General features: G+C 41.9%; 1 protein-coding gene across 2 annotated transcripts in view; it reads left to right on the top strand.

Annotated features, from left to right (window-relative positions):
• Window positions 1–6,218: 6,218 nt before the first annotated feature.
• The window catches only part of LOC147494925 (uncharacterized), a 46,982-nt gene continuing 34,467 nt past the window's right edge, over window positions 6,219–18,733 (top strand). Inside the window, exons 1-6 of one of the 2 annotated variants that reach the window (XM_086569430.1) lie at window positions 6,219–6,608; window positions 10,116–10,669; window positions 11,290–11,482; window positions 11,811–11,875; window positions 12,018–12,228; window positions 12,308–12,765. In XM_086569430.1, coding sequence (XP_086425556.1) covers window positions 6,435–6,608; window positions 10,116–10,669; window positions 11,290–11,482; window positions 11,811–11,875; window positions 12,018–12,228; window positions 12,308–12,664 — 1,554 coding nt within the window. In that variant the 5' untranslated portion in view covers window positions 6,219–6,434 and the 3' untranslated portion in view covers window positions 12,665–12,765. Of the gene's footprint in view, window positions 6,609–10,115; window positions 10,670–11,289; window positions 11,483–11,810; window positions 11,876–12,017; window positions 12,229–12,307; window positions 12,766–18,733 lie in introns of those variants that run through there. The other variant, XM_086569429.1, reaches the window with a different exon arrangement.

Raw genomic sequence — 18,733 nt, 5'->3', positions numbered from 1 at the left:
TTCTGTTTTCTTCGACGGAAAGTACTTCTTCATGAAAGAGAACACAACATTTTCCCATGTATCAAAATAATCGAGCTTATGAGAAAGAAGCCATGCGTGAATCTTACCAGCTAAAGTGAAAGGAAACACTCGTAGCTTAACCTGATTGTCGGTAACGCCCGGATGGTGGAAAGTATTACATATTTCATGTATCCGGCGTAGATGCTTGTACGATAACTCGTGTTCAAACCCGTGGAATATGGGTAGAAGATTGAACACATTCGGTAGAATGCGAAAGTCACTCGTGAGCGGTGTGAGTCGTATACAGGATGGAGGCCCATCTTGCAACAGTGTGTAAAAGTTGGAGAAAGGCTCTTCAGCTTGCACTACGTACTTCGTCGGCCATCTTAGTAGATGGAGGACTAGAAATAGGAGATTGACTAGGACAATGTGATCTCCTACGTGAGTAAGTTTTATTCTTGCTAATACTTGCAGTGCCTTATCACAGTATCATGCACTTTTAGCAAGACCACAAAACTATCTTAACATGCGCAAACGATGCAAAATATGCTCAAGCAATCAAAATTCATTTTTTGCAAGTATGGAGTTTGCTTTGGTCTATAATTTACTATTCCTTGCTCAAAGGAACAATTGGGCGCAAGACTAGGATGGCTCTACTACACGTCTCAGAATAGTAGGCAGTCACTTCACCAAGTGGTGTGCTACCAAGAATCTCACTAACGATGAATCTGGGGGAGTGGAGTGAGGAAGGTAGTTGGTCCACCAAAATCTGGTAACTGATTACTCTAAATCCTCATGGCTATATTTTTGTCATTTTTTGGAGGAGTGTGACTGCTTTGGGCTCTAGTTGATTGATTTTAATTCATTTTTTTGTCTAGGGCTTCAAGAATCAAGCAACGTCCGATTTATCTTCATTGGGGAATGACTTCCTAATGGTTGTTATGAGGCTCAGGTTCAGCATTATGTGTAAATGTAAATTGCAGTGCGGAAATTAAATCTCAAACAATCACGTAAGCATGCTTGAACACACAAGGTATCCTCTTACATGGGCTTCGAGGTGGTTTAGAAGTTACCTCTCAAGCTGTGCTTACACGTTGCTTGAGGAGAAGGCGGCGTTGGTTGGCACGTGATCAGATAATCAAGCCCAACCGTTCGAGTTTTTCCCTATTTTAGGTTACAAATAAAGGTCCACTTAAAAAGCCCACAAGTTGGGTTTTTGATAATTAAACAACTTTGCCTTCAAGGGCCCAAAACTTAAAAGTAAACTATTACTAAACTAATCTAATAGATTAACTAGTTTAGATTGATTATCTAGATTAACCAGAGTTAAATGGACTTAGAGTGTTGATTACCAAGTTGATTCAAAGTGTGTGAGCGAAGATTCACGACTTGTCTCGCACACTTGAACTTTTCAAGGCAATGAAAACTCTAATCTCTTGGTAAGTTTACAACTTCAACCAAGTTTCAACTCATGTTCATCCACAAAAATCAATCAAAAACCATTTTTCCTTTTTTTCATTTTTCTTTTTATCTCTAACTATTACAAACAAGTTCTACTGATTTATCCTACTTTATTACAAAATCTAGATCTGGAGTTCAACTAAACATCACAAAACAACTGGAATTGGAAAAAGCTGGACAACTGTGTGTGGAGGTGACCTTGTGGTCGCCCGCCGACAAGGGTGCAGTCGCCTGGCGGATTCTAGCCAAGTTCTGTCGGTTAATTTTCAGCTGCAACTTCAGCTCCTTTCCAGCATGTTGATCTCAAACCTGGATTTGCAAAAAAGTAAGTCAGTAATGAAAAACAATGAAATAAATCAACGGAAATAAAAAACAAGAAGTGAAAAGGATGAGAAAGATGCTTCCTTTCTTAGATATTCAACCACTCATCTTTTTTCCTTCAATCCATGACGGCGACGCCATTTGAAGTTGTAGTTTTTGTGGTGTGTATCTTCAAAAGATTAGAAGTGTGATTCACCATAGATTGTTTGGACTTAAATGATTGGGGGTTTTAGAAAAAAAGATGGTAGATTCTTTTTAGGACTTGTTTAGTTTCTAGTTGAATGAAAAACATTGAAAGCTTAAGTTATTTTGAATATTAAAATAACATGAACTTGAAAAAAAGGATTGAAATGAAAGATTGGAACAAAAAACAATAATAAATAAAATTGATTGATTAAATAACAAAGCAAAATAACAAGATTGAAATGAAGAACAATAAAGTAAAATGACTTGAATGAAAAAGACTAGAAAAATAAATCTTACATGACACTAGATTAAGTCTAGGTGCCTTCTCTCTCTCTAACTTTTAGTTTATATACCCCTACTTTATGTTTTTGACTGATTTGCCCTTCTCCATTACATTTGAGACACATCACCCTTTACTTTATGTTTTTGTTTTTTTCTTTTGCTTTTTTATTTCTTCTTGATCAAGATATATAGGTTTTAGAGAATGTCATATTTTGTGCTAAGGACCTCCATCTTTGGTCTTCTTAGTTAAGGGCTTTGACCTTTGACTTTGAAGTTTGACTATTTCAGCACTTTTTCATAGCAGCTTTTGGTCTTCATAATAAGCATGATTAAGGCTCCTTTTGGTGCTAAGACGCAGCTTTTATGATAAGTGGTCTGAATTTCTCTGTAACCTGAAAAATGCAATAAAAGTTATGAGTTGTCTTTTCATTAAACGTAAGAAGGGCTATAATGTAGTAATGTAAGGGTAATAAAATACACATTTGGGAGCTGATCAGAGGCTTCAGAGTTAGTGAGTTGTACAGAACAGACTTATCAAAAGGAAGAGCATTTTTGAAAGCTTGCGCAACAACGTCATCTGGGACATTGTTAACCTCCTTGAGCAACACTCTGAGTTTTCTGACAAGGTCTCGAATGCTTTCTCCTTTCTCCATGTGGAGGTTGAAAAGAGTTCCAAAACCTTTTATGGTCTTCCTGTTATAGCAATAATATTTTGAAAATTTGTCAACAAGCTGCGAAAATGTATTGATTGAACCAGGACGGAGCTCGTTAAACCATTTCAAAGCTTCTCCGCTAAGGGTAGCTTGGAACACTATACACATCAACGCATCATTGTTGTTAAAAAAGAGCCATAAACTATCTGTACTTCATCAAGTGCTCATTTGGACAACCATCTACATCATCGTAGGTTGGAACTGAAGGTTGTTTGTAAGAACTAGGGGAAATGTAATCTTTGATTTCGTCTATAAAAGGAGATTCTTCAGGTCCTTTGATTGCCAGTTTATGTCACTTATCTTTCTGCGTAGCTTTGGAATCCATGGCATTTCTAATGAGTTCTTGGACTCGCCGCTCATTCAAGTTGTCACTATTTTCCTGCAGAGCGACATTGTTTGTGCCGACTCTGTGGGTACAATTCTCCTTTCAGGTCTCCAGCCTAGCTCAACAGAGTCGTGCCTATATCTCCTGAAATTTGCTTCAACCCTACATGGGTTTAGCTCTCTGGTTCCAACATAACCACCCACAGAATTATGGAGGGCTCCGATTTTGTACCTTCTAGTGTAACCACCCACAGAATTATGGCGGACTCTGGTTCTGTGGCTTCCGACCCACTGTTGTCTACCTCTTCTATCTCCAGCTCTCTGATAACCTCCATTAGTCCTCCGGCGAGTGTTCCTCGAACCATTGTATCAGGATTCTGAGGAATCTGAACCTCTAGGACTACGATCAAATCTTCTGTTACCTCAAGCTGGTTTGCATTGTCCTCTCTATGGTACTGGACTGTGAGATAGTGTTGTATGCCATGCTCTAGATCGATTTGATCCGAAGAGGAATATCCAGAAACTGACATTAAACGTTCATTGAAGTACTAGAAACGTCTTGATATTATTGATCTGCTTCGATGACGATGTGGGCTACAAACCCGTCCTAGTATAGCGTCAGCGCCACCTAAACACTCCACAATTGGAATTCTATGGTTGTGGGTGCAGCTGGAGGCATGGCTCCTTAGATGATGACTCCTTATTGGAGACCTGCTCTCCCTTGGTATGAAAGATTCCTGCTGAAAGTTTTCTTTCCTAGGCCTTTTATCGTCATTTCTCCTAAGATGGTCATTTTCTTTGGTCAGCTTGAGCAACATATACATTAGAGTTTCTTCATCAGATGGGTGAGCATCGTTACTCAAATTTTGAAGGCCCGATTCAGGCCCAAGGCATTCTTGCAAACGCCTAGGCAATATGGATGATCCAGATTTTGTGGAAATAGCACCCGACCTAGGCCCAAGGCGTTGCTGCAGACACTAAAGTAGCATCGAATGTCTTCCCCTAGTAGATGCAAATCCGTCTCCGTGTGTGACGACTCGAGTATCCCTAATTGCATCTTGTTCCCCTACTATAACAGTAACTAGCAGGTTCTCCACCAAATCTTCTTCTTCATGCTGAGCGACCAAATTCTGTGGGGGAATCTGACGCGCATGTTGATGCTGAGCATGAACCTCGTCAGTAACTATGTGTTGTGTTGTTTCAGCATTAGGAGGAAGGTTTTGTGCAATTTCTGGAGCCTGACTGGTGTCAGCCAACTTTTGATTTCTTTTAGATCTACCAGCAGCCATGGATCGTGATATTCAACAAAAGAGAATAACGTGGTCGTGGGTTCACTCCCCACAAACGGCGCCAAAAGATGTCGAGGCAAAAACTGTAGGCTACAGATCTACCAAGACACTCTTAAGAAACTGACCTATCAAATATCGTGACCCATAGAATGACGCATAGAATATTCAAAGTGACAGTGAATTGGTTTGTTTTAATGTTGAGACTGAACCACCTTTTAGTTCGGTGGCTGCCTACATACCCCAGAGGGATCAAGTCTACAGCGTATAGAGCTTCCAATATAGTTCTGCTGAGGAAAACTCTTCCATATGCAACTATTCAAAACACTAAAGAATCTCTATCTCTGAATCCTTATCCTTAGTTTTCAGGTCCATTGAATAGAGTCATAACCTCCAGATTCTATGGGATCTGGCTATGCCTTGTTTTTAGTTGATTACGAGCTTACATTGAGGCTTGGCCCACATTCCATGATGTGCCCTGGCTATGAACCAAGGCTAAGCCTGCAGATATGAAGGGTCCAGTTTGGGTGCCATGTCCAGAGAACATGCCCAGCTGGTCTACAGGGATGCTATGTTGCTGAACATTCCATCGAGTTGGATGTCGCATTGCACACAATCGATCCAACGAGACCACAGAATAGGATGATCAGATAATGCCATGTGGACTATTTATAAGGGTCATATAATGGGTTAAATCTCAGCAATACGACAAGCCCAACATATATTGGTCAAGAATAAATTCCACTCACCCATTTTTTTTTCGATAATAAATTCCACTCACTCATTGAACAAAGTTTTTGCTATCATAAAATACAACCGTTTTCTAGCTTTACCACCCCCTATTTCTTTCATCTAGAGGTTTACACTGCCACTTTTCAAGACCATTAACACATCCAAGTCAACCATGCTTGACTGTTATCTTTTTTAGTCAATACATATAACCCCCCTGATAAGGTTATATACTAAAAACATTACTTTTGTATTAACTCTAATTCTTTATATTTTGAATGAAAATCATATGAGCAAATGTTATGCATATTATATCGTTATTAGTTATATGCGCGTGTGTCTAATACTTTATGTTGTAGATGATATGGTGTGGACAATGTAAGATCATATCATCGAGACTTTATAAAATATAAGTAATCGTTCACAACCTAGATGGATTTGGACAAACCATTGCATACGGTTTGTAGTATAATCCCAGTATTAGTCTATCTTGACTATATGGGATTACACTAATACACTTTATGTGTATTGAACAGACCAAGTGAGGTTGTTTCTCTTTATATCGACTATATAAGAGAAACAAACACCTCATTATTATGGATGTTTGTCCTCTTAATCCGGATATAATAACAGTGACTTACGAAGATTGTACATCGCTTTTAAATCATCAATGAGTGAGATTCATTTGTGAATCAACAAACTCGATGGATTGGGTAATGACATTGTATGTAAGGTGTGTTGTTGATTATAGAAGCTAATTGGCCTAAGTTTTTAGGGAATAAAGCTAAAAAACTATTAAAAATAGCAAAGGGCAATAAAGTCTTTTTACATATATTGACCAAAAAGATAACAGTCAAGCATGGTTGACTTGGATGTGGTGTGGTCTTAGGGGGTATTTGCCGGGGGTACAATTTAGTAGTGACAAGTGGCACTAAATTTGCACATACAATCTGTCCGGTATTAGGATTTGGCATCATAATAATTCAGGAATCACTGAAGCCAGTCGCGGTTTTTGCAATAATTGCGAACATCAAGGACAAACAGAATTTAACACCTTCCATTTTTCATCTACTCTTTGTTAAAAGCAGGCTTCTCTCTCTCTCACTCTCTTCATTGGAGGGGCAAATAGAAAATGCAGAGGTTTGGGAATATAGGATCAGGAGTATACAGACACTTTTCAGAAACAATTCCACCAATAAAGAGAGTTTCTGGAGAAGCAATCAGAAGAACAAAGAATAATACTCTGTTTCTTTTCATCTTCTCTCTCTTCGTAATTGCCTTCGTTTATACCTTCTACACTAATATCGTAAGTCCCTCTTCTTTCCTTCTCTGTAAGTTCTGCTGCTATATATTGAATGTTATCGGGATCTGTGTTATGATGGTATGATCACTCAGTCAGTCCGAAATAAGTGTTTACTTTTAAGACTTGGCTTTGGTGTACAGAGCTCAGAGTTCAGACATTTGTTTGTTTCTTGTGCTCATGTACTGTTAAACACGTACAGTAACAACATGCGCGTGGGGGTTTGTTCTTTTTTGAGAGCTAAGATTACCTGCTCTCGTAAGTTGTGTCCCTAACGTGGTGTTTGTTATTTTCATGTTAACCCAGAAAGTTCTATCGAAATTTTGATTGCTCCGGACTTTTTTTTTAGATTCTGTCGGTATACATACTGTATGTTTCATGTCGGTATACATACTGTGGGCCTTAGTCTTATCAATGGACAATGGGCTAATTTGCAACACTGGTACCAATATTAGACTGAGCTTGTCTATGTCGGTAGAGTTCGAATTGCCCATCCAAATAGCGTCTCAATTAGTTTGGCTCATAATACCAAATTTCGTGCCAGACCAATTTAGACAACTCTTTTTATAATATATATTTGGTATATATCATATGTCCAAAGTCGGTAAAATGAGGTGAGGGAAGTCTGGAAATTTGATATTTAAAGATAAATATGGGTCCTATTACTGTCGGACCCCAATTTGTGTTGGGCGGACTCCCACAAAAAAAACAATTATTACAAGTGTGCTATTGGTTTTAAAAAAGCTAAAAAAAAAAAATAATTACAAGTATGTCATTTCGTCCCCAAAAATTGAATTGAAACCCCAAACTTAAACGACGAAATTTAGAGTCGTTTGGACTAAGTCCCAAACGACTTGGCCACACCGTTTGGGACTTAATCCAACGACGTGCCGCCAGTCGTTTGGACTAAGTCTCAAACGACTTGCCATTATCGTTGGGACTTAGTCCAACGACCCAGCCACCACCGATCAAGAGCCAAAAAGCGAATTTTGAATTTTTTTTCAAAATTCAAATCCCAAACGACATGGCCACATCGTTTTAGACTAAGTCCAAACGGTGTGGCCATATCGTTGGAGACTTAGTCCAAACGGTGTGGCCATATCGTTGGGGATTTTTCTAAGTCCAAATCCCAAACGATATGGCCACAACGTTTTGGACTCAGTCCAGATGTGTGGCCATGTCGTTTGGGATTTGGATTTGAAAAAAAAAAATTCAAAGCTCGTTTTGGGCTCTTGGCTCTTGGCGGTGTGGTCGGGTCGTTTGGACTAAGTCCCGGTGTAATTTAAGTCGTTTGGGACTTAGTCCAAACGACCTAGCCGAATAGTTTAAGTTTGGGGTTTCGAATTCAATTTTTTAGGAATCAAAGGCATACTTGTAATATATTTTTTTTTTTTTTGGATTTTTTGAAACCAATGACACTTGTAATAATCGTTTTTTTTTTGGAGTCCACCCAACACAAATTGGGGTCCGTCAGTAACAAATACCATAAATAATGGAATTTACCAGAAACATCGGTGGTACTAGTATAGGGTGGGCAACATATTAGCAACATGTGTGCTGAAATTTATGGTTCAAAAGACTGTAATGCGTTCTTTTATAGTATGGATGCACCTGCACCTGCACCTGCATAGTTTTTTTTTATAGAGATTCTAGCATGCGCTGGCTGTACCGGTACGCAGGCCTAAGAGAACCTAGATTCAGTACCTTGCATTGCAATACATTCTCACCTTTTGTTGGTGGCGGGCCCAAATGACTGCACACCCATAATTCCGCTTACTCTAGATTTTGCATTTTTTTTAAATAGAAAATGATCAGTAGAAAGGCATCCATATCATATTAAAATCAAAATAATACAAAAAGTCTTAGTCTGAGGGAACTGCCAAAAATGAATTGAAAATTATACCAATAAACTTTATCTGCATTGCCAAATGAAGTTTTTAAGTGCACATGAGTGGGGCTTCTTCACATATGAACAAGGGCAATCCCAAAACAGAAACAAAATTACGATTATCACACCTTAACATGCCAGTCCACAACCTGAAACACATATCTCCATTGTCAAATGAAGTTTTTAAGTGTAAATTACCAGGACTTCACATATGAACAATCCCCAAATATAGAAACAAAATTCAGATGATCACAACTCTACCTTGCCAGTCAACAATCTGAAGGCACCAACTACCTTGAGCCCATCCAATCAAATTGAACTAAAATGGTTTCAGTACCAAAATCCAAACCCAACATAAGTCTACTATCTACCATGATTTTTTCCGGTCTCCCAAACAAACGGTTGAATTGATACAATAGTAACCAATGTATCACGGTAATTTAGATAATATGTAAAAATATTGCAATTTACCATGATTTTTTCCGGTTAAGTTGAATTTCTCATATCATGGCATATATCAGTGATTTCTTCTGCCAATTAGCTGCAAAACCAATATTTATCGTGACAATATCGTGGCATTTTGTACTATGGTTTGGCTCTGAATTTTTGTGGATCAATATTTCAGTAGTCTGTGATAGGAATATAGGATAAAAATTTGTGTACCTTCAGACAACTAGTCAAGGTGGCTTAATTAGTGGGTGGCATGTCAAAAATTATGGGGGAACAAAATACTAATGGCTGATTGTGATGGTAGAGTTAGTTATTTTCTGACCCATTACTGGCACCGTTTATATATGGAAACATCCAATTTTGATTTATGAGCCGTTTTGCTTGGTGTAACACATACTTGGTGTTCTTGTGAAGCATTTCAATTCTATATAAATTGAAAGGACAGTAATCACTTTTTTGAAACCTCTTAGTGGCATTATTGCTGTTGCCTGTTGGACATCTGCTAATTCATTATTATTCGGTAGTATACTTGTGAATCCAATTTCGCAATTATCCTAACAACGCGCTAAGAATCATTTAGCTTGGTGCACATATATGCATATTAACTAAAATACTTAAAAAGCGATAATAATAATAATAATATAAATATAAATATAAACAGATAAACTAGTTCATTAGTTAAAAAATGAGCCTTGGATTTTAAGAGTGTTTAGGCTACCAACTACTTGGATCTTCAGACCTTCAGAGTATAAGAAGGTCAATTGGTGAAAACTAAGCTGTTTTTCATGCATTTCTTCAATTATATTTGGCAATGGAACAATGGTGATTAGCATTCCTCCAAATTCAAAATGAATATGAGCAAAATTTCCTTAGACAACGATGGTTTGTCATGATTTATGTGTGGCAAAATCTTCCCTAATAGATCATGTGAACAAGTTCGAATATACTGACATGTTTAGCAACGGAACAAAGATGACATAGGCCAGTACTATGTGTTGTTAGACAACGATGTATTTCTTACCAGATTCTCCTTGCTTTCCTAAGCTTAATTATTCTGGTGTTATGTTCAGTTCGTAGATCGCCTCTTTGTTTTTGTCCCTATATTAATTCTGGTTTCATGTTGAGTTATTTGCTTCTTTAGTTTATCTAAATTCATCACGGTTATCCCATTGCAGCCAGTACCAGTCAATGAACCATCAGCAGAATCAATCCTTGCGTCCGAACAATCCCATAAACCTCACCCAAAGAAAACCAGAATACCCTATTCCCTCAATTGCACCACAACAAACCAAACACAAACCTGTCCCAAAAACTTGCCACTTGTTGAACAAGAACCGCAATCCCCATCATCAACGTGTCCCGATTACTTCCGTTGGATCCACGAAGATCTACGTCCATGGAAAGAAAAGGGGATCACAAAGGAAATGGTGGAAAGTGCAAGAAGAACAGCTAACTTCAGATTAGTGATTTTAAGTGGAAAAGCTTACGTGGAAATATATGAGAAATCGCCTAGAGATGCATTTACGTTGTGGGGTATATTACAACTACTTAAGTTGTACCCAAAGCAATTGCCTGATTTGGATCTCATGTTTGATTGTGTTGACTGGCCAGTCATCAGAAAAGGTTTTTATTCAGGACCCAATGCTACGGCACCACCACCTTTGTTTCGTTATTGTTCAGATGACCAGTCTTTGGATATTGTGTTTCCTGACTGGACCTTTTGGGGTTGGTAAAGCTTCTACACTTTCTCAATTCTTGTACTTCTTTAATTTTTTTAATAAATTGCTTTTGCGGTTAGTTTTTCTTGGCCTCACACTCTCACCCAATTTCTTGTGTTTCCTGTTTGGATTCAGTAACTTATTGTGGCATAACATGTCTGAAAGAACTGCAATATAAAAAAGTTGAAGCAAGTTAGCCTCAGGGCACACTTAACAATTCATCTTGTAGTTTCCGTTTGTATTTGTAGTGCCAACAATTGTAGGATGATTACCATTCACATTCCACATTCTGTTATCCAATTTTTTGCTGTTTCTATCCTCCTATATTAAACTCAACTACCCCTTACAATTAAACGATTAAGTTGTATTTCAGTATGATGTTGAGAATGTAAAATGACTAATTTAGGCTAACGATATACGAATCCTACCAAAATGTCATGTTACATTTTTCTCTTTTGCTTCACTCTCTTTCCTAAAAGAAATAGTGACATATAATATCTTCTCCCCAAATCACTATATAAAGACACGTTAATAAGATCATCCATTTGAGATGAATGCTAAGTTTATTCAAAATGAAATGCCTTTGCCGGTTCATTGTTCTGACTCTGAAAAGCTTTCTTATATTTTCCAGGCCCGAGATTAATATAAAGCCGTGGAATTCGTTGTTGAAAGAAATCAAAGAAGAGAGTAATAAGGTCAATTGGACAGAAAGGGAACCCTATGCTTACTGGAAAGGGAACCCTTCTGTTGCCAAGACCAGGCAGGACCTCCTCACTTGTAATGTATCCGACAAAAAGGATTGGGGTGCTCGTCTCTACGCCCAGGTAAGAGTTTATGGACGCCTCTGAACAAATGGCAAAACTATTAAGATAATGCAGCCTCATATGAGAATATGATGTTTAAATATTTGATTACAATGTATAGTGAGAAAAGTTTAGTAATGAATTCTCAGTCGTCTCCTCAAAACGTAAGAGGGGATCATGCATCATGCATGCACACTTAAAATTTGGGATCCTTGCATCAAGGCAAAACCAAACAGTTTCAGTTGCTTGGGTGATAATCTATTTGATGAGTGGTGATTATATCAATACTATTTGTAGCTTATGAAATTTCCTATGGGGTTGTGGAATGATCAATTACGCTTATTTGCAGGATTGGGGTGCTGAATTTCAAAAAGGTTTCAAGCAATCCAACTTAGCAGACCAATGCATCCACAGGTCAGAGTGTAAATCTTTACATGCATTGAACTTTAATTAAGAACTTAGATCTTTGTGTTTGGTCATTTCTAAATTGTTTTTGACTTATTCTCGTATTGAATTTTAAGTTTTTGGTCCTTTTTTTCCTGAAAAATTCATACAGATATAAAATTTACATTGAAGGATCGGCCTGGTCTGTTAGCGAGAAATACATTCTAGCATGTGATTCTGTCACTTTGCTAGTAAGGCCCCAATACTATAATACATTCACAAGAGGTCTAGTTCCTGTGCACCACTACTGGCCTATAAAGGACAATGACAAATGCAGATCGATCAAGTTTGCAGTGCAGTGGGGTAATTCACACAAGAAAAAGGTACCACTAATTTAGTCAATTTTCCTCCAATTTAGTCTTAACAACATCTCTATTAATCTTTTTGCTTGTATTCTATCAGGCCCAAGAAATAGGAAAAGCATCGAGTAACTTCATCCACGATAACCTTACTATGGAATATGTGTATGACTACATGTTTCATCTATTAAACGAGTATGCTAAGCTCTTAAAATACAAACCTACTAAACCTGAAAATGCAATCGAGTTTTGTTCCGAGACTATGGCTTGTACTGCAGATGGGACAGCGAGAAAGTTCATGGAAGAAGCTATGGTGAGAAGTCCTAGTGATACAATGCCATGCAATTTTCCACCTCCCATGGATCCCCTCACTCGGCTATCTCTAATTAGGAGGAACGTGAATTCTATAAAACAAGTGGAAAAGTGGGAGAAGAAATATTGGGATGATCAAACAGAGTAGCTTTGGGTCTCCCCTTTTGGTAATTTTCCATACTGATTATGATGCACGGCTCTTACACTGTATTGATTAGTTTCTTGTCATGATATCCGTGTTGAAGTATGTATGGGCGTGAACCTATTATTTGCTTCTTTTATATATATATATATATATATATATATATATATATATATATATATATATATATATATATATCTTAATATTAAAGTTTCCACAGTAGGTATTTTTCGTGCTCTATTAATGTTGTGACCTATCTCTTCTCCCCCTCTCCTATTCTATTTATAATCCCCCTACTCTCCCTTGGGCCCTCCATCCGTCCATTCATCTCTCGGTCTATGGATTGCCACGTGGTAAGTTCCGTCTGACGACGTTAGGGTTTTCGGGCTTGCTCTGGCTGGCACGTGTCGAGATGGTTCAATTCCATGTCGGCCTAGCCTCCCGTGCGGCTCTCATTTGTCGGTCCTCGGTTCTCGGCCTCCATACTTGACTCCCATGTCCCCGGTCTTAAATAACATGCCCCGTCCCCCACCGGTCCTCTTTCCCGGATCCATTACGAGCCGGACCTTCGGCCCTCATAAATTGGGTCGCTACAATGCCCCCTCTCGAGTCCGCGAACCTCCTGAATGTTTGCGGGCTCGAGAACTCAAATCACCTGCCTTTTTCCTTGACTTCTGTTGCACGCCTTCCTATTAATGGCGCACGTGTCCCCCGCGTGCTTGGTTCGGGTCGCCTCGTTTCCTGCTCCTCCACGTGTCACCTTTCCTCTGGTTCAACTGACGGCTCCTTGGTTTTCAATCCTATTCATTTCCCCTTTTACCCCCTTCACGCTTCAACTTCCACTCACTTCTTCTTTCCTTCTCATTTCTTTCTCACCTTTCTTCTTCTTCCTTACCAGACGCCATTTTTGCACTTTCCACTTTCTTCCCACACTACTCTCACCCCCTTTTACATTCGACCACCTCCCCTTTCTAGTTTTCCTCCCACTCCTCCACTCTATACACTTCGCCTGCTCAAGCGTTTGCCTCTGCTGCTGGATTGGTGCACCAGGTTGGTAATCTTTTCTCTTTAACTTTTGCATTTCTTTTCGTGAACCGTTCATATTCCTTAGCTTTCTCCCATGTCGGATTCCCAATCCGACAGTCCGACTTCCTCGCGATCATATGCGGAGGAGTCTTCTCTTCCCTTTGATCCCACCGTGGCCCCTCCACCGGCGGGCGGCCTTTCAAACTTCCACCGCCTCCCCCGCTCCGTCGACCTAATCGAGGCGATTAGGGTTGGCTATGGCATCCCGTGACGACATCCTCCTCGAGCACGCGTGCCCGGCGTGACTCACTTCCCTCATCCGGTCCCACCCAAACACGGATTCCTCATTGGTCACGGTTGGCCAAATTGTCTCGGCTTTGCGACTACCATTTGTCTCGACTAGATGTCGAAGTATGTAATCACTTCAACATTCCACCCTGCCAGGGTATAGGCAATTTTTGGCGTATCATGTATGCCGCGAACTATTACAACCTCCACCATGAGCCCCAAATAGTCCTCCGCAACATAATTTCTCACTATTACATACGCTTAAAAGTACCAAAGATGTGGCGTTGGATACCACTCTTTCTGCGTCGTCACCGGTAACAAATCCTTCATTCTCAAACTCACCACCTCGGACAAAACTTGGCATCACTACACCCCTGTATGTCTCGGTAATTTCTTGTCGCGGATGTTCCATCCGAAGTGACTCTCAACCATCTCACCTTCCTGCCTCGCGGTGAGTTCGCTTTACTGCCTCTCTTTCTTATATTGACTATGTTGCGGACTCACTCTTTATCTTTATTTCTCTCCTGTGCAGGTTGGAAGTCTGACTCCAAATCCCGATTTTACGTCGGCTTGAAGTCCGCAATCTTTGAACAAATCCCATAATCCGGGCTCTTCTCGTGAAGTCCTCGGCATAGATCCTCCCCACGGAACCCCTTATTGGTGACCCCTCTCTACACACCTTGGGTAAATATTCAGCTCCATTTTATCGTCCACTGCCCCCCAAAGAACGAAAGCCTCGTCCTTCACCGCCCTCACTATCCGCCTCCCATCCTTCCCAAAGTAAACCTCATTTGCGGCGGCTTCATAAATAAAACCACCAAGTCTCGGGCCGGGCTCGGGCTCTAGAGAGATAGTCGGAAGGTCCATCGCCCACCTTCCTTCTCCGCCCGCCAATATACATCTCCTTCCCTTCCGCTCCCTTGTTGGGGGACGATCAATATATTCCTCCAACTTCCCCTCGGCCGACTCATCGCCTCCCCATGGGCGTCTCCAAGATTAAGGCGTTCGACAAATGACTCGACGATGAAGTGAGTGAAGTCCCCAACTCCCGCGCTGTCCCGGCCTCAGCTGTCCCCCACACGTCCGCGGATCTCTCGTCACGAAGAGCCCCCACAAAGCGCTAAAGTCGTCTCCCTACCAAGAAGCTTTTTGCGGCTCCTCCGCCCTCTCCCATCTACGTCACGGCAAAGAAACCGCCCGCTCTCTCCCTGGGTCTGCGGCTCCGGAAACTTTCCGCCCCCACTTCAAGGTGCGCGGCCGCTCGGTCAATGTAGAGGATTCTGCTCTAGAAAACCTTGTTGTGGCCTCGGCCATGTTCTACGGATCCCATCTTCCCCGCGACTTGGCTTATGCCGATTCTGGGACCTTTGAACAGCATCGCACCTCTCTGTATGCCGGCTGGGAGAAGGTATGTCTCTCTTGGCCACCTTTCACTTTCTGCTTTGCTCCTTATTCTGACTGCTCTTCCCTTGCTAGGTGAGCTTGGACATGGCCTATATGATCCGCGGCCTCTTCTCTTCCCCCGAAGTTACGTGGAATCCTTTAGAAGGAGGTCGGCGGCCCTAATGGACTAAGGGCCACACATTGCACGCCTCAAACCGATCATCGACCGCGGACATGGCAAAGTTTCGAGCTGAAGATGAATTGAGGACCGCTGAAGCCTCCCATCAGGCCTTTATGGATGGAGTGAATGACCGTTTAAGCAAACAATGGGAAGCCCTTGTCCTCCAACATAAGGAGAATACGGCCGCTCTCCTTCCGCGCAACACACTTTCGGGACATGGGGCGGTGCGGATAAGCTTCAAAGCTCAAAGCCGACAAGCGTGTGGCCAAAAACTTGGCGAGGAACATGCGCGTTTGCTCAAAGAAGGCCGACTCCTCCCCGAAAAGCCTCCCTCTCCCATGTCGGAAGATCCAGTGATCCACGGTCCCCATGGCGCAGAGCGACTGTTTGCGGGTCGAGTTGACGTTGCCCCCTCGATCCATTTGCAAGACTCGTTTGTGAGGCCACCTCCCGGCCCACGACTTCGAGTGCTCGACCATGTTCCTCTTGTCGAAGATCTGTTGCAGACTTTAGACTAGCCCCACGTTGGCTGTCTGTTATTGTACTAGCTATTTTGTAACTGACTTTTCCAACTAAGTGTGTCGTTGATCTTATTTTTTCTTTCCCTTTTTACTTGTGTGTTGGTTTGATTAGTAGCTGTTTCTCTCTTCCCGATTATACGTATGATCTCTTAGTTTTAATTGCTGTTTTGTCTGATATGCTGTTGTTCGTCCTTTCCTGCCTCTATTCTTTCTCATTTCGTCATTCTACAATGCTGGGCCTTCTCTTCTTGCCCCCACGTGTGATCCACGCTTCGCTTCGGGAATGTCTCTTTTCCCTTCGGAGTCACTCGTCGACTTCGAAGTTCCATCGGCGACTCAACCTGCTTGGACCCGATTTAAACAATTCAACCGCGGAAGGCTCCTCCCCAGCGCGGCTTCTTTTGGTGGTAAGCCGCTTCACCGGGCTCCTCTCTTTGCCCCGGTGCGGGTATGCCTTTCTTCGCGGAAGGCTCTCCGAGATCCAGCGGGCCCTAACTTCGAGGTGGACCTCTCGCCCTCGGGCGTCTCTTGCCCTCAACCGTGTTTAGCCTGACTGTTACATTTTATGCAGGATGGCGAAATTTACTCCTCAAAAGTGTCATTGTATTATATATTTACAAACAGCTCCAGTGTATCATTCTGGACTTTTGTTACATTCAAACATAAAACTTTTTTAACATTCTCACATTCTATGGCTTTTTTAGCACTTTTCCTTCCGCTGTTCTTAGCTTGTAACTTGTAAGTACCAGCTCCTCCTACGTCGACCACCGTATAGGGCCCCTCCCAGTTCGGCCCGAGCTTTCCGTCATTCTCTCTCTTGGTACTCTGCGTCACTTTCGTCGTAATCGGCATCCCTACTCAACCGCCGCGGCTTGACTCTCTTTGTTATAACGTCTTTGAAATTTGCGGTGATATTCCTCTAGTCCGATTCGCCGGCTGATCTCTTCTCTCTTCTACTAAAGTCATATCCATTTGCCAATATGCCCTCGTTTCCCCGTCTCCACCGCTCTTGTCCTCGTCGTGGTTGCTTTACCATTTCCGTGGGAATCACGGCCTCGACCCCGTAAGCTAAAGAAAGGGAGTTTCCACGGTTGGCGTTCGAGGCGTGGTCTGTATGCCCAAAGAACATGACTTCGGTTCATCGCCCACACTCCTTTCTTATCCTCTAGCTTCCTTTTGAGATTGTTCATAATGGCCTTGTTGGAAGACGCCGCGCCCATTGCCTTCGGATTATATGGGGTGAGAACCCCGCTTCACCTTGTATGCTTGCAAGAACGCCTTCACCTTGGACGGTGGTGAACCGGGTTCCATTGTCCGCTATGATAATATATGGCAATCCAAATTTCTGAGATGATATTCTCCCACAAGAACTTGATCACATGAGTTTCCTTGACTGTTGCGGGCCTTTGCCTCGATCCATTTGGTGAAATAATGCGGGTCGCCAACATGAATCTCCTTTTCTTTGGTAGCCATGGGCGTGGACCCACTATATCCATTGCCCACATCGCTGAAAGGCCACGGACTTGACACACTATGTAATGGTTCTGCTGGTGCAAAGATCATCTGAGCGAACTTCTGGCACTTCTCACATCGTTTAGTGTAGTCCACGGCATCCCTTTTCATGTGTGGCCAAAAGTAGCCCTGCGGATATCAATCGTATTTGTTATTACGCCTACCGAGTGACTTCCGCAATCTCCCCATGCAACTCCGCCAAAGACTTCTAGGGCTAACTCCGGCCCGAGACACTTTAGCAAAGGCCCACTGAAATTCCTTCGATATAGCTCCCCCTCTATGAGCACGTATCTCCGAGACGTCTGCTCCAGTCTCCTTTTCTCCCCTTTATCTTTCACCACGTTCCCCGACAAAAAACTCTTGATGGTTTTAATCCAACCCCCTTCTTCCTCCTCTGCCTGACATATCTCCGCCATTCTTTCCTCCCTCTCCTCTGTACTAGGTTTCTTCAATCGCTTCACCTTTATCACTCTCTCTTCATATTCAGGGATTGCGGCCGCCACATATGCTAGGGCGTCGGCATGTCTGTTCTCACTGCGGCCCAAGTGTATGAACTTAACCTTCGCAAAACCCGTGCCCCCTTTTGCAAAGACTTTCAAATATTTTACCATGCGTGGGCACCGCGCTACAAACCCCCTATTTGCTTGACACACTACCAAATTTGAGTCAGAACACACTGTCAATTCTTTCACCCCCACATCCTCTGCCATTCTCATGCCCGCTATTACTGCCTCATACTCTGCTTCGTTATTTGATGCCGTGAACCCTAACTTCATGGTTAATTCTATTCTGTTGTTTTCTGGCGTGACCAATATCGCTCCTATCCCACTACATGTAATGCGTAGGTGACCCGTCGGTGAAGACTCTCCATCCATTCCTTCGATCCCAGGGGTCCAACCAGTCCTGTTCCATGACCCTTTCCGGCTCCATGACCATCTCTTCCCCCTAGGTGGGGTCCTCCGCTGGGAACTCTGCTAAGAATTCTGCCACCGCCTGCGCCTTTTCCGCTATTCTAATCTGATACTGTATCTCGTAAGAACTCAACATTACTGCCCATTTCAGCATCCTCCCCGACTTTTCAGCTTTCAATGCTTGCTTTAGAGGCAGATTTGTCACCACCACTACAGAGTGCGCCTTAAAGTAAGGTTTCAACTTCAGGGCCGA

Source organism: Coptis chinensis, chromosome 6, assembly GCF_015680905.1.
Source record: "Coptis chinensis isolate HL-2020 chromosome 6, ASM1568090v1, whole genome shotgun sequence".
Lineage (NCBI taxonomy): Eukaryota > Viridiplantae > Streptophyta > Magnoliopsida > Ranunculales > Ranunculaceae > Coptis > Coptis chinensis.
The sequence above is the reverse complement of the archived record's forward strand: the minus strand, read 5'-3'. Positions and strand labels throughout refer to the sequence as shown.